This window comes from Coffea eugenioides, chromosome 10 (genome assembly GCF_003713205.1).
Source record: "Coffea eugenioides isolate CCC68of chromosome 10, Ceug_1.0, whole genome shotgun sequence".
In the NCBI taxonomy this organism is placed as follows: domain Eukaryota; kingdom Viridiplantae; phylum Streptophyta; class Magnoliopsida; order Gentianales; family Rubiaceae; genus Coffea; species Coffea eugenioides.
Window position 1 is genome coordinate 4,292,754 of NC_040044.1, and position 16,222 is coordinate 4,308,975.

Consider the following 16,222-nt stretch of genomic DNA (forward strand, 5'->3'; position numbering starts at 1 on the left):
CAATTGGCCTTAATTTAATAATATACAATTTATTTAAATTTTTTGACAGTTTGTAATGATGATTTCTAAACCACTATAAATAATATGGTCTTTGACAAGTAAGTTATGATATTTGTTTGGTATTTATTTATAGATCTATTAAAAATTGATTAAAAAGGAAAATGATGATAGATCCATAAAAAAGAATAAAAATTCTACTCTTTGTCCTTTGTTCTTGTAAATGGAGAATATAACCAGTTATATATGCTCTAAACAGCTTGGTAAAAAGAACCAAAAGAACTTTAGACGATGAAGAGTACAATTATGAATTAAATTATGAATTAATTATTTCTTTCTTTCTTACACAAATTGACTTCCTATCTATGTTTAGGAGGAGAAATAGCCATGTCTTCCTAGTTTCTGTAAATATTTAGAGTCAAACACATTCTAAAAGGCATCTTTATTCATATCACTAGGGGTTAAGTAGAGGTATTTCCTTAAACATTTTACATCTTATATTAATCTACAAGGTGGAAAGTTTATAGGGATATTATTGAACAATAGGAGGATTATGCGGTATTTTAAGGAAATTGCTATTTACGTTAAAATCATTGAATAACAAATATTTCGTCCACAATCATAAATAGAAAATATCTGACTTTAACACACATACTAGCAGTAATTCAAGATGATTGCAACTGATTGAAGAGCATATGAAATGCATTCTAACATTCCTCACTTTCTTGATGGAGCAACTTGTCAACTACGTAGCTCATTGTTGGTCCTGCATCTAGGTCTTCCCCTAAGAGTTGGAGAGTAACTCGAACTAGAACTTCAATATTTGTCATATCAAGTTCAACATTCATGGCAAAGTTTGCAATTTTTACAATCACTGTTGGTGACGTTCTTCCATTTGTTTCAAGCATCTTATCTTTCACCCATGTAACGTGATCGACACTGGAGTAATTAGTGCTATTCTATTCTGAGCTAAAGACTTGTTACTAACGTGATTGCGTGGGTAATTAGTCCTATTTTATTAAAAGATTATAGCTAAAAAACAATTTTTCATATATTTTATTAATTTTTTCAAAAAATTAGTTGTTAGCACATGACGGTACGTGACTAGACTTGGATAGCAATTAACAAAAATCAGTCAATGGGATTAATTGTGCTTAAAAATTGAAATACTTGGGACCACATTTACTTTCATCTAAACTTTATGAACTAAAACTGCTCATGCCCTAAACATTTGAGATCAAAACCACAATTCTTTCTATTATTCAACAATAAGAGGATTGCTTTGTCATTTAAAGTAAATTACTATTTGCCTTAAATTCAGAAAGAGAAATATTTCTTACTTTTAATATTTTATTTACAACAGTAAGGTGGAAACATATAAATTATATGAACATCAAATATCTAATTTTAACACACAGCAATTTAAGATGATCACAACTCATTGAAAAGTATGTGAGATGTATCCTAATATTCATCACTTTCTTGATGGAGCAACGTGTCCACCACTTGGCTCATTGTTGGTCTTGCATCTTTGTCTTCCTCTACGTATTGGAGAGCAACTTGAACAAGAATTTCCACCCTTGCCATATCAAATTCAGCATTTATGACAGGGTCTACAATTTTTGCAATTGCTATTGGTGATGCTCTTCCATTAGCTTCGTGCATTTTCTCCTTCACCCACGTAACTAGTCTCCTTGGCTCCATTGCACTGGTGCTTTCCTCCATAGAATGGCCTTCAACTGGGCTTCTTCCGGTTAATAATTCCAGCACAACAATTCCATAACTATAAACATCAACTTTGGAGGTTATGGGTAGATTGAAAACCCATTCAGGGGCCATGTAGCCTCTAGTTCCCCTTATCCTAGAAAACGTTGATTTATCTGTCCCACCTCTATTCAATAGTTTGGACAGGCCAAAATCTGCCACCTTCGGCTGGTAATTCGAATCTAGGAGTATGTTCTGAGGCTTCACATCACAGTGCAAAACCCACTCTAAGCACTCTTCATGCAAGTAAGAAAGTCCTTTGGCTGTACCAAGAGCAATATCATACCTCTTTTTCCAATCAAGTCTGCCAGAATGCAAATTTTTTGCTAGAGAACCATGCTCCATGTACTCATAAACCAATAGCCTGTGCTTACCTTCAACACAATATCCCCATATCTCAATCAAATTCATATGGTTCAACTTGCCAATAGTACTCAACTCTGCAAGAAATTCGGCTTCTCCCTGGTTGGCTTCATTGAGACACTTTATGGCAGCAACTCGATTATCTGTCAACACGCCTTTATACACAATGCCTCCCCCTCCTTGTCCTATTTCTGCGCTGAAGTTTTTTGATGCTTTTTTCAACTCAGCAAAAGTGAATTTCCTGAATCCTGTTGCAACCTGAGTGTAACCCTGTATTCTTGCACTAGGTCCTCGTCGGGTTTTGAACAAGTAAGTGAAGAAACAGATGATTTCAAAAGTCCCAACTGCCAAAGTGCACCGCAAGGATGACTTTACCCACCCATGTTGACCTTTTTTCTGGTATGCTCGGCCGAGTGAAGCAGCATCGACTGTGCACTTTATGTTGGTTTGTTGAAGAGGCTTTTGATCAAATGAGGTTATAATAGATTGGGGCAATCTTAGATAAATTGGGAAATCAAAACCACTTGAACGATACCCATTGAACAAACTGGCCTTAGGGTAACAATTATAATAGCCTTTATCTTTATCAAATTTGAATTGGAAGCCTTTACAACTGCAATAGTTGAGGCATAAATTTTGACAATTATCAAGCGTGGAATTACTAAAGAAACCAATATCATAGCCATAAAATTCAACATTTTGGAGAAGAAGAAAACCTGATGCATTACTATCATTGTATGGCAGTTGGAAATCTGGTTCGCATCCATAAGCCCAATCTTTCTGGCTTTTGATTTTGTATCCAGGTGCACAAGTGCATTTTCTTCCGGTCTCATGGGCGTAAGTGCACAAACTATTTTCTCCACATATCCCATGAACTGTGCATGGTTGCAGTGTGGATTGCCACGTAACTTTCCAATTCCGACTTGCCATATCAAGACTATAGACCCGGACATTGCCATCGAAATCCACGGTCAATCTTCTTTGTATGCCTGGACCATAATCAACAGTAATAATGTCAAACTGATCTGATGACTGGAATCTCCCCCATGAATCAAGAGTGGCAACCTTACTGTTGTTATAAGGATACCTCCCGTTGTCCCAACTATGTTTCCATGGGTCAGGCCATGAAATACCTGCTGTTTGAGGACCCTGGTACAATAGGCTAAGGACGTTATCATCACCAAAGTATAACTTGTAGAATCCAGAAGAATAATTCGTCAGGCTTCTGGAAGATTTGAGAACAGAGTTTTGGGTGAGCGACTGCCCTGGAAGAAGCGTGTTTGTTGGGGAGTTAAAGTTTTGCCAAAGATTTCCGCCCTCTATATTGCTCAGCACAAGATTGCCATTGTCATGGAGTTGCAATTGAAGAGAAGAGTTTGATTGCGTGCTACTTGTCCAAACAGTAAACTGCCCTGCATCTGTCAGCACAAGACTGCCAGACTTGAGCAGGGAAAGCCTGGAATTTTTTCCATTAACCGGTCGGTCCCTATTGGCCATCCAGACAATGGTGTAATTTCCATGATCATATAGCTCAGTAAACCATATACTAAAGCAATACGCATTCTCGCCAACACTGAAAAATCCCGCAGTGAAATTTCCATGCGGTTTTGAAATCAGAACATCTTTAAAAGAAAGTGATGATCCTGTAGTCAAACTATCAGTGCTTTTCGAGGATGATACAAATGCTAATAACAGAGCTAAAATAGAAATTAAGATAGCATTAAAGAATAGACCCATTGGAGTTGGAGAAGTGTAATTTTGCAAGTACATGCATGCAAACTTCTTGTGGACAAACATGGCAGAAAGCAGAGGAATACATAGATAGTATGAGTGGTCTCTCGTAAGACATGACTTCTTGACTTCTTGTGGTTTGTGGAACTACTTTTTGCATATTGGAAGTCAAGCCACTTTGATAGTATGAGTCGTATCTCGTAAGACATGACTTCTTGACTTCTTGTGGTTTGTGGAATTACTTGTTGCAGATTGGAAGTCAAATCACTTTGCTTTAATTTTCTCAGGAGTTTGGCAGGGCTTTGATTAGACTGGTGTAGCTGGGAATCATCGCTCAAATGTAAACTACAGACGCACACTTCCAGTTATGGAGATAATTTGCTCGAGTTTTTTTTTCCTGTATACTTACTAGAACTATGACACTTTATTTCTTAGAGGCTTGTTAAAATCCTCAAATCTGGTGATAGAGATAGAACATACAACTAAAAGCCTAATATACACAGAACACTCTCTTTTTGTTTTTCTTTTTGTCAATTCCTGATTTGGACTGGAAACATTTTCATATCCTAGTCACCAGCTCGTCCCCCTCGGTAAGTATCCTTTCATTTAATTGGGTGGTTCATCCCAACTTCCGTGCAAGTTTCTTTAAACTCCCTTCATAGACTAAGAATAAGAGTAAGTTGGATAATTGTCATTACAAACCAACCACTTCTAGAATAGTTGACCATTAAAAGAGTTTCAATTAGAGGTGGCAATACGGATAAATGGTTCATAATTGGTTTTAACTTAATGGATGGTGGATGAAATTTATCCAATCCATTTAGATCCATTTAATAAATGGATTTAAATGGATGGATCTAAATGGATTAAATAAAAACCAATTATCCATTTATAATCCATTTAAATATTATTTACTCATTGGAGCAATCAGTATCTCTGACTGTGAAACGATATATACATACATGGTAAAACACAAAACAGCCTTGAGGGTGGGAAGGTTTGTGCCTTGATTTGTATAATTATGGGAGGCTGCCCATTTTTCTGCTAAGCCCTCTCCTTCTAGCATTGACATCTTAGGCCGGTGGGCGGGGAGGTATTGAGTGCAAAGTAGAGCAACTTGGAGCATCTCACCCACCTCAATCCGGTCACAGTTGATCCCCAATTCTCTATCCACCAAAACTTCAAATTTATTTGATTTTTAAGTAAATGGATATATATGGTTTTTATGGATAATCCATATAAATCCATTTAATTTAATGGTTTTACTTTGGTCAACCATTTAAAACCAATACTATAAATGGATAATCCAAATCCATTTAATTATGGATTATATGGATGGATAAATGGATTTCAATCCAAATTGCCACCTCTAGTTTCAATGCTCTACTTAGATGTAGGTCAAGAAATCAAATCTTTTGCCCTACATTCTAACATTCAAGCTTTCCTGAAAATGTTTATTTAGCGGATGCATGGGCATCCCGTCTAAACTGGTGATGGTTCACCAGACTCCCCTAAAAAAAAATCTAATTGGGTTGAGGCCAGAGAGGATTGGGTCACTGGTTTCTCTACATGTTTTCAGAATAAAAAGAAGTAAATACTGTGTTAACCTTGGGGAGACCACTACTTACAGCCCATTTGTCCCCAACATCTAACCTTTGGTGATCAATTATTAATGTGATAAATTTGCATCCCCAGCTACCTCATGTCCATTGTCCGCAAATATGTGTCTGTCGGGCAATCACGTGTCCTTAATTAAGCCCTCCCTTTCCAAAGAGTTCTCCTTGTATTGGAAAAAGAAAAAGATTTAGACCCTCTTTGATAATCTAATGTAACATTTAAATTTAATGAATTCAAATCTTAATATATTCAAACTCGTTTGATAGCAAATGACACTGAATTTTCTAGATAAAATTTGTTCTCAAAATTAAGTGATAAACTATTCACTTATTACTGAATGTGATATATACTCAAATATATTAGATTTAACACTTGACAATTCAATAAATTCAACTTTCAGATTTTAGATTTTAGATTTCAAACTTCAGTTTTTAAATTTAAATTTTATCAAACGCACCCTTAATATCCATTAATCCCAGAAACCCAACTCCGCGAGGCAACCGTGAGGTCCCGATTCAGTCTTCCCTTTTTACTTGTAAAGTCTAGAGTTTCTCCTTCATTCATGTTAAAAAAAAAAAAAGGAAAAAAAGGAGGAAGTTAACATCCATTATTCCGTTTGCATCTCTCTGAATTTTCTACAGGTAATATTGTACAGCTCCGAGTTCTAGAACTACGAATGGGATGCATCAATTTTAACCGAAATTATTTTGTCTCCCATAAGGAAGATTTCATGGCATTTGGCCTTCTTTCAGACCTAAAATAAAGGGGGTAAAAAAAATTTCATGGCCTGAAAATTGAAGCCTATGCAATCCTATCTTATGCCGACTTTGATGAGGTCCCATCGGGTGTTTCACACTTTCTTCGTAAAGATTTGCGCTTCACTTAAACGTCCTTGGGAAAGGTAATAGAATTAGTTTATTTGATTCAATTCTTCGGCAAAAATACTTCAGGCTATCCCCTTTCACGCATTTACGACATGTATATTGAGTATAAATTCATTGAATTTGACTGAAATGAAGGATTGTGGGATTTTTTTTCCCCTTTTTTTTGTGGGAGGGGATGGTTGTGTCCATGTTGCTTTATTTTTTCGTTTCTATAGATATCGAGATTTGACTGATGTAATTGATTTTTTCAATCGTCATAACCACATTAAAAAATCAGGTCAACAAAAAATCCCTATTGTTGCACCCGCCCTCATTTTCAATTGAATCCATCCAATCCCTATCGTTGTTGCCTTTTTCTCAATAAAAGAATATCAAGGTTGCATAGTGTGCTGAACAATTTCCAGCAATTCGTTAATAAATTTTGTTTTTTTTAATAAAAGAACTAGGTTTTTGCCATGTGAGACGTATATGTTGCCAGAAAAGGATAAATACGCCCTCGATGAAATTAATGATTGGGTCGGGAACATGTATTGTCGTACATTGAAACGAAAAATACGTACCCAATTAACAATTTGTGAACACAAAAAAAAAAAAAAGTGAGCTAAGTATGCTCTCATGTGTTATTTCTCAATCGAAATTAAAAAAAAAAACTTCTTTTATTCAGTGTTTATTTGGATTTATATGCGAAGGGCACATGTCACATGGTGAGATCATATTTACGTTGGCTACTTAAAGGGTAAATTGAACCAAGTGAACAAATTAGAGAGCATAGTGAGAAATCGACATTCTTGGCGAGGGTACGTTGCAATTAACCCATTGCCGTTTCAAATCTTCCTTATTAGAAGCAAGTGATGTTCCAATTGCATCATCGTATGAAAAGTCAATCACATACTGCACACGCTAATTGTTCAAAAGTCCTACATTTTGTCTTCAAACGTTTTACCGAAATGCAGTTAATTAATGTGATAAATTTGCTTGAGGTTGTCGAAGATAACAGAAATGAAGCAGAGATTGAATGGTCCTGATTCATGAAAGAGCAAGCCATTTCGGCTGATCCTCATCCACCCACTTTGTAAGACCAGCAATTTTGGCAGATCTATAATTGAATCATGTATAGGCTCTTCTAATTGGTACCTAATTGATACGCGTTATGCTTAAATCGCACATAATTTCCCATGTGAATGCAGACATTAAGAATTATTATTCTATCTTGTATTTATAAACTTTTGGTATTTAATTTTTCTTTTCTATATATTAATGCTTGAACTCCTCTTTTAGCTAGTGCCAAATATAGATTGATCTTATATAAGCACAGTTACAATATCGATATATGAAAAAAAAAAACTATTGAAAACATATTAATACTAAGTGCAACCTACTTTACCATTTTTCACCAAAAAAAAAAGTTAAATAAATAAATAAGTAATCAACAAGATATTCCTGTTATAAATTTTGATTTTTGCATCTATATCTTTTTTCCGTATGATAAAAACATGTAACAAATTGACTACTGCATCTAATTCTTGTGTTTGTGGCATACATAAGTTCTCCATTCACTGCTCAGAGTTTTTCGTCATCAATCACCGGACCGCAGCATCAGATTTCCCAGTCCCTAAGGGGAGTGCCATATATTAAATGAAGCGAATGAAACATATACGAGTACTTAAAACTAAGTAGAGACAATTTCCTCAAAGGCTTGAACAGGTCATGAATACAGATTGGTTTCTTGATAATTTACACCGGTGAACACGTCAACAGATGGATTGCTTTTTCAATCCAATCAAAAACGCTTAACGTACGTTTACATGAATCACAAAAACAATTCTACTCAAAACTAAACTTGGGGAAAAAAAATAAAAAAGAAAGGAGGAGGATCAGAGAAAGGAATACACAAGAAATTAAGATTGGGACGATCATTCTCAGATTTACCAGCTTTTTCTATGAGCATGAAGCCCAGTTGGTTTTTCTGCTGGTTCACTTAGCACACTCTTAGGAGAAGACGATCCAGAACTTTTTGGAGATGCCACTTTGTCATTCACCATATTCTTTTCGCCTAATCTTCTCACATAATCTTTCTTGGTCTTCTTTGTTTCCTCCGAAGTTGAGCTCCTTTGTTTAATCATAGGTACTAAATACCATCCAAGGGATGTGCATAGTATCGCAAATGATCTTCCATACGTGACCAAGAGCAATACAATCAAGACAATCATAACCGGCATGTACCAACAAGGGCGCCTCAAATTTTCCAACTTTAAGCTCCATCTAATGCTCTTCTTTACAGGTCTTTGGCTGGATTCCTCTTTCTGTTGTTGTCGAACTTCTTTAACAATGGTTGAGGTCTCAATTGCATGTTTATCTTCTGATGGTAATGAATTCATGCGTGACATCTGCTTTTCTTTAACATTGCCAACATGATTGTTACCATTGCCTTGTTTCCTGTCCCTGGCCTTCACAACAATCGGTTTCCAATCGTTGGAATTCGAATATACAAAACGAACAAAGGAGATGTCTTCTGAGCCTTTTTGTGTGTAAATCTTCTGCTTCTTGTCTTCAAGTTCGGCCAAAACTGCAGAGAACTTCTCAAGACCTCGATTTGCATAAGGGTTATTGCTATCTCTACTTCTACTGGAATAACTCGTCTTTCTTGATCTCTTTGGCGTTGAGCACGGGCCGAGAAGTTCATCGATATCATCTTCATCTTCTTGACCGCTGAAACTGCCACAAACAAGAGGAGGCAACATCTGGAATGAAGAGGGAATCAGTGGAGAGAAGGGATTGTATACGGGATTACAGTTAATAATCTTGGATTGAGTATGGAAGTGAATTGAATCTAGAGGGGCAGGGAGAAATAAAATGGTAGCATATATAAAGAGGAAGAGCCAGCTGCGAAGACTTGACTAGATCCAAGCGGGAAGAGTCAAACTGAATTGCGGTACAAGAAAATTAACTCAGTATTCGCTACTCGGTGGAAGCTTCTATAGAGTTTTTGGTGTTTCTTTGACTTCTTGGATGGGGGTTTAATAGAAGTACAGAACTTTACACAAAACCGTATTGAAATATTCCTTGCTGACCATACAATTCTTTTTTTGCATACATTATAATAATCAACAGTATATGGACATTAGAATTTTTATTACGTGCTTGTTTAGATTTAAATCTAGTGGCAAGTCTTGGATGAGGGGTTTTGACTTTTGAAATGGTCCAAAATCTTGGTTCATTAATTAATGTTGGTATCACATGTAAGTTAAACCAGCAATGACGTGTCACGCCAGGCCGAAAAAAATATAATAATAATAATGTTTGGTACATTAAAAACTAATGATACCACTTCTAGACTGTCTCCGTTCTCCACTGGTCAGTTGGCAAGAGAAGGAGAGGTTAGTTGATTCAAGAGTGGATAATAATACGATAATGTGTGGATTACAAATGAGGTGACAAACAGGGGATAAAGACCTCTTCACTTCCTCTGCATCCAATCCAAACCAAGAGGAGCGGCTGCGGAGCAAGAATGAGGGCTACTATCTATTTTAGTGGTGTGTGTTGTGTGATAAAGTAATTTTACCAACTTTGCTAATTTTTGCCAATTTGATTCATTTCTTCTTTTCTTTTTCGGCCAATTTGATGTTTATGCATATCGGTTACTGCTATACATCTTGTATACACCCTACCAAGCATGCAGTCACAATCGCAAACCATGTCATCTTTTTTGTTTTGTTCAACGGCTGTGCTCATGATTAAACAATTTTAGTTGCCTGGAGGTCTTTTTTTTTTATTCTCTAAACTTGTTTTCCAACGGAAAAGTATTTAAGAAGCGGGAGAAAGAATTTGTATCCAAATCGTTTAGTACCTAATTTTTAATTCTAGCCACTACATCATTGCCTTATCGGCTAGTTGCCTAGAAGTCAAAACAAGCGCACAAACTACACGAGCAAATTATTTGGATGACCATCAAATTTTAGAATTGTTGAGTTTTGGCCATTAAACTAGTAAAAATCTGGTCTAAAGTTTGGATATCAAGCTATTCCATTAAATTTAATCGTTAAACATGACAGATTTGAGTGTTCACACGACTCACGAGACAAAAGAAAGAGGCATAATTAACGATTAAATTTGACGAAATGACTTGAAATTTAAACTTTAAATAGTTCAGTGATCAAAACCAGACTTTTAATAGTTCAGTGGTTAAAATCCAACTATTCCAAAAGCTCAGTAGTCATCCGAATAATTTGCTCAAACTAAATTTGTGGGATCAGAATACAAACTAAAGTGTATGGTAAGCTAAAGACCGTAGAAGCCTGGCACATTTTTTTTTTTCTTTTTCAGTTGCCTGAACGGCAAAGTCACCTCAAATATTACTTAATTCTAAACATCATCAAAACTGTGTCATCAGTTTTGAAAATATCAAAAATCGACAAATTGGATGATTACACCAATCTTGTGGTAAATGAAGAATGTTTTTGTCTTGTCTGTTGCATTCATAAAATGCAAGCTTTTTTCTTGGTGTGTCCACTTCTTTTTTTTTTTTTTGTCGCAATAGATGTCCCCTAATCTTAGTCCGCTTGATTTGGAGGTGTACCACTCTTTTCCACTGGACCAAATGGCCAGTGTCCACTTCAATGTGTCCCAATCTTAGCCGCTTGTTTGGAGGTGTATCACTCTTTTCCCTTGAAGCACTTAAGAAAAACCTCTTCTGTCAAAGTTAGTACAGTTTTATCTGTTTCTTTTAGTTTTTGTTTTTATTCATGATTGATAATAGGAAGAAAAAGTTACTGATTGGACCCATTAAGATGATGAAAAAATATATATATTTTTTTACTTCTGAATATTGTATTGGGACAATAAAGGTTGCCTTAGCGTAATATGTCTCCTAAATACAGGCTAACTAAAGCAGATGAATGGCAATAATTTGGTGATTTTGTTGTATGTCAAATAATAGCAATTGTCTTCTCCGTTGATCCACATTTCCGGCTCAAGATAATTACCTAAAACATTCCAGAAAGTTAGGGATTGGAAAAATTAGATAAACGTTGGACAACTAAAACAAAACCGAGTTGGCGTGTTAATCCTTTTGGCTTCAACATGTAAAAGGTACAATTCATTCTAATCCCCATAATTTGCAAGTCTTCGTTGAACAGCGAGAACTAGTAAAGTCCCACAAAATCACCAGTTCGCTTTTCTTGAACGTCAATTTACGCGTTGGGCCAAGATTTTTCCAAGGTTACAAATACGAAATATCTACGTGGTGGATTACAATACGTGTTCATACGTAATTTTCTGATTAACAAAACCATATTAGTTATAACTTTCTCACTCATGCAAACAAATTATTTACATGTAAAAGCCTAGATTTGATACTAGCGTATGTACTCGCTGCCTCCGATGACGCCGGATTGTACCTTTCCTTTTTAGTTCCGTCTCAAAATCCTTGTGCACTAGTATCGTGGTATCAGGGCAAAGTGCATGTTGGCCCGGTTGACCATCCATATAAATGGAGATTCTAGAGAACCATTATGCCTCAATAAGAATTAATGAAAAGAGAACTCTTTTGACTTGAATTTGGAAAAAAAAAAAAAACTTATTGTTTGGATTACCATTTTTCTCCAAAAAAATTTTCAAGTTTTCCGTAAACATATTTTTCAATCATATTTTTATTTCATGTACATCAAATAGCTACAGTATTATTATTATTATTTTTTTACAAAAATTTCAAAAAGTAGCAGTCCAAATGAATTTGTAAAAGTTTTAATTTCCAAAGCAAGTAATCAACATGCCTTTGGTAATTGCATAGGTTTTGGCTTTGAATCTCATTAGATGTGAGCTATGAATCTAATAATATGTCCCACAGAATTCATGTTAAGACTAAGGGTGTGTTTGATCAAATTACAGTTTGAAAATTGAAATTTAAAATCTGAAATCTGAATCCATTAAGTCAATGAATTGTTAAATACTAAATATGACACATTTGAGTGTACGTCACATTAAGTGATAAAGTGGATAATTTATCACTTATTTTTTAAAATAAGTTTCGCATAGGTAATTAAGTACCAATTAATTAATTCAGATGTTCTATTTTTAATAATCAAACAAATCTGAAAATATTAAAATTTGAATCTATTAAATTTAAATATTGAACTGAGTTATTGAACAGGATCTAACTGTTGCTAAGATGTTCAGTGAATCGTAACATGTTGGTCGTTGGTTAAGTGTAATCTTATTACAAAAAAAAAAAAAAGTAATCTTACACAGAAAAATTCGAGTTGTTAGTACATACCTCATTTGTAGCATTATATATGAGTTTAGTTTTTGAGTCAAGTTGCATAATGCACGGAAGAGCCCTAGTCATTTATTGGCTACTGCGTAAAATAGCTTCCACCAGGTTATACAGTCTTCTGAAAGAGCTAATGCCGGGGGAAGAAATTTGTTTCGAGGAGTGAAGAAAATAAAGCCCCTTTGTCTCATCTGCTAGACTCTCTTATTTTTATTACTGCAGGCCTCGTCGAGAGTCACGAGTCGAGAGTCTATAGTCTTCGTAAACCTCTAATCAATACTACTATCGCTTGTCTCATTTTTTTTTTTTTTTAATTTTGGGTCAAAATATCGCTTGTCTCATTTATTGACTAAAAAAATGTACCGTCGGCGTCGGGGCCGAAGTTTCAATATGATGGGACAAATAGCGATGGCAATTAATTACTGAAATGCAGAGACTGAATTATCTTTACGGAATCCTTAATTAAAAACACTCTACTTTGTGCTTTTTCCAAAAAAAAAGAAAAAGAAAAAGAAAACTCTACTTTGTGTAAGGTCATAGGCAAATCATTCTTTCCAAGTTATTCTAATTTATACTAGATGATATCTTGGGGGAAAAACAACTAATCTTTATAGTTCCCTGTCGTTCTTGCCATTCTAAGTGATTATTTTCTTAAAATCTTAATCAGTCATTTCAACGAAGAAAAGTGTAAAACATGCAATTAGTTTCTCTAGCATTCGGATAAGATAGCGGGAAAGTTGTGTATAATTAAAATTAATATCCACATGGACCACATCCCATCCAGTTGGTCAAAATGGCAAGCCACACTAGATTGTCACGTAGGGCTGCACAAATCTTTTAGAGTATTTATAGCAGTACTTTTTTTTTTTTTATCAGTAACGATACATTTGTATAATCTACTCTATCCTAATCTAGGGGAAGGGGGAGCCTAAGGAGGTTGTGGTAAGGGTTAGTGGGTATACAGACCCAACTAAATCAAGGGAGTGTTATGGCACAATCCTTAGATTTTTTTCGCTACTAGTAAGGTTTGAACCCTCACCAACAATCCAAGTCCCTTCCTGATGACCACTGAGCCATTGGCCCAGTGGTTATTTATAGCAGTACTTGTCAGTGCTTAATTTCAGATAAGACTCATGAATTACTTTGGTCCTTTTCTCGGGTAACGAATATATTGATGGAGTTCTTTCTTTGTTGGTTGGCAAATTTCAAAGTCTTCATTCACCGTCCAGGGCTAGGCTTCGTAGTTCTCTAAAACGTCTAGATGATTTGGAAATGTTGCAGCACCTTTCCCTGTTTCTGATGATATCTCTAGCTGTCATGAACCATTTAGATAATCTTTATCATTTGTCACATGTAATCTGCTTGCTTCATCAGTCATCACTCGACTTTATTTCCACGTTCCAAGTTCCAACTTCTAGAATATCAAGAAAGAAAAAACCACCTTATTCTGGTCCCATCATTTTGGCATTTTCAAGTTAGAAAGTTTTTTGTTTTTTCTAAGTAGTAGCAACACTTGTACACATTTGGCTGAGGGAGGATAAGTCCCAAACCTTAGAAGCATGTGAATCTAAAGTCACATTTTTTTAGACGTTTAAAACAAAAAGTCTAGAACTTTTTGGCCAGGACAAACAATGAGAGAGAGAGAGAGAGTACTTGATTTTTTTTTTTTTGTCAATCGTCAACCCTACTCCTATTTCTACTCTATTCTAACCTAACTAGAGGGGAGACCCAACTGGGCCTATGGGGGAACCGATGGGGACAGAACCACCACCAGACCAGATGGGTGCACCACGCACCCATCTGGATTTTTTGAAGAACCACAACTGTGGCAAATTGGTGGGAGGCAAGGTTCGAACCCTTGCCTCCCACCCCACCAAAGCCTTAAAGGCTTGGTGGTGGCCATCAGCCTGAACCCAGCCAGAGAGAGTACTTGATTGATTGCCCATTTTCTTTCGAATTAATCATACAATTTGGTTCCACCCATGATTAAGATATCTGTCAATTGAAACCCATGCTAATAATATGGAGTGCTCTCTAGTAAAACAACGACATCACACCTTAGCAGCATTTCTGGAGTTTTTCTATTGGATGAGCACAATAATATTTCCATTAACTAGGTGGGAGTGCCCACGCATCGCGCGGCTGTATGGTACCTATGATTAAAGAAAATTTTTCATTAGACAAAAAATAGTATATTTTGGAAAAAAAATAGTCATCAAATATGATAAAATTAATAATAGTACATTCTAATTACAACACACATTTGTATACTTTACTTTATCAATATTTTTACAATTTTACCATTCCCAAAAGTCTCCTACAGATGTCAGTTAAAAATCACCTAAGAGGAGATATAAGTTGTTTCAGACAAAGGAATACCCTTCAATGGTTAGTTATAGCAACGTGTTAATTGCACAATATTTTAATATATTTTTATGTTAATTGCACAACAAAAGTCACACTTCAATTAAATATGTCTATAACACCATTTCAATAATTACACAAACACATAAACTTATATGAGTTGTACTCGATGCAAAACAGTTGTAAAATAATTCCATATTCCAAAAATACTCAAATGTCTCTATAAATCAAAGATTTAAATGTACCAAAATGAGGACATTTCGGTAAGTATACCTAAACACATGCTGCTCTCAATTGTACCGAAAATTTTAAAAAAAAACTACATAACATTCCATATTCCCAAAAAGCATCGATCTATGAGATTGGAATTCAAACCCCCTTCGACCACAACTCATTCTTATATCATTCATAATCCAACACCATAATTTAAGAGAGTTGGGTCAACAAGTCTACACAGTTTTAGCACCTGTACAACCAATAAGGGAGAAAGAGAGATATTTATTCCCACTTTTCCCCCAAAAGGAAAAAATGCAATTTATTTCCGTTTGGATTAGCTATTTTTGAAAGTATTTTTGAAAAATTTTACTATAGCAGCGTTTTTAGAGTATATTTTGCGATATTTTTAGAAAATATTTTGAAATATTTAAGAGTAGTAGAGTTTTTAAAATATATTTTGAAATATTTTTTGAATATTAAAAAAATGTATACTACTTTTTAGAGTACCTTTTAGAATGTTTTTTAAAAATTTTTACAGTATTTGAAAAACTAATTTTTAAAAAACTAGTGAATCCAAACACATATGTTTTTGCCTATTGGTCCCCATGATTAAACAAGAAAGTCACGTGTTACCATTCTGATTTTTGTGGTTATACCAATTCAGTATATTGAAACTCGAATTGGATTTGAAGGATTCCAACAAACTCGATTCTGCATTTAACAAACTCGATTCTGCATCCTTAAATGCAGAGTCAAGTTCTTCGCCAGTCAACCAACCTAAATGATTCGCCGGTCAAAAATGACTCGGTCGTCCATGAGATATGAGAAGGAAATACCAGGAGCCTGCTTCTACCACTTCTCAGCCAAAATCGCCTTGGATTGGATGTATGCGGAGAGGCAACCAAGTTCCCTCAGTCTCTGGACCCGACCAACTCAAGAAATTGACCTCAGAATTTGTAGTTTCTTTCAATAAACAGGGGTAGGTTTGGCGGTCTCCTTTGTGGCAATCACGTCCATA

General features: G+C 35.4%; 2 protein-coding genes across 2 annotated transcripts; both read right to left on the reverse strand.

Moving 5' to 3' along the window:
- Window positions 1-1,461: 1,461 nt before the first annotated feature.
- Window positions 1,462-3,636, reverse strand: LOC113749277 (putative receptor protein kinase ZmPK1). Its single transcript, XM_027292961.1, has one exon. The coding sequence runs from the start codon at window positions 3,619-3,621 to the stop codon at window positions 1,462-1,464; it is 2,160 nt and encodes a 719-aa protein (XP_027148762.1). The 5' UTR covers window positions 3,622-3,636.
- Window positions 3,637-8,281: 4,645 nt separating this feature from the next.
- Window positions 8,282-9,097, reverse strand: LOC113749278. The gene has a single exon (XM_027292962.1). It carries the CDS (start codon window positions 9,095-9,097, stop codon window positions 8,282-8,284), a length of 816 nt encoding a protein of 271 aa, XP_027148763.1.
- Between the last annotated feature and the right edge of the window lie 7,125 nt (window positions 9,098-16,222).

What these genes read in the sequence shown, in the direction of transcription:
- LOC113749277 (XM_027292961.1), bottom strand. Translation starts at nt 3,621, where the DNA reads ATGGCCAATAGGGACCGACCGGTTAATGGAAAAAATTCCAGGCTTTCC.
- LOC113749278 (XM_027292962.1), bottom strand. Translation starts at nt 9,097, where the DNA reads ATGTTGCCTCCTCTTGTTTGTGGCAGTTTCAGCGGTCAAGAAGATGAA.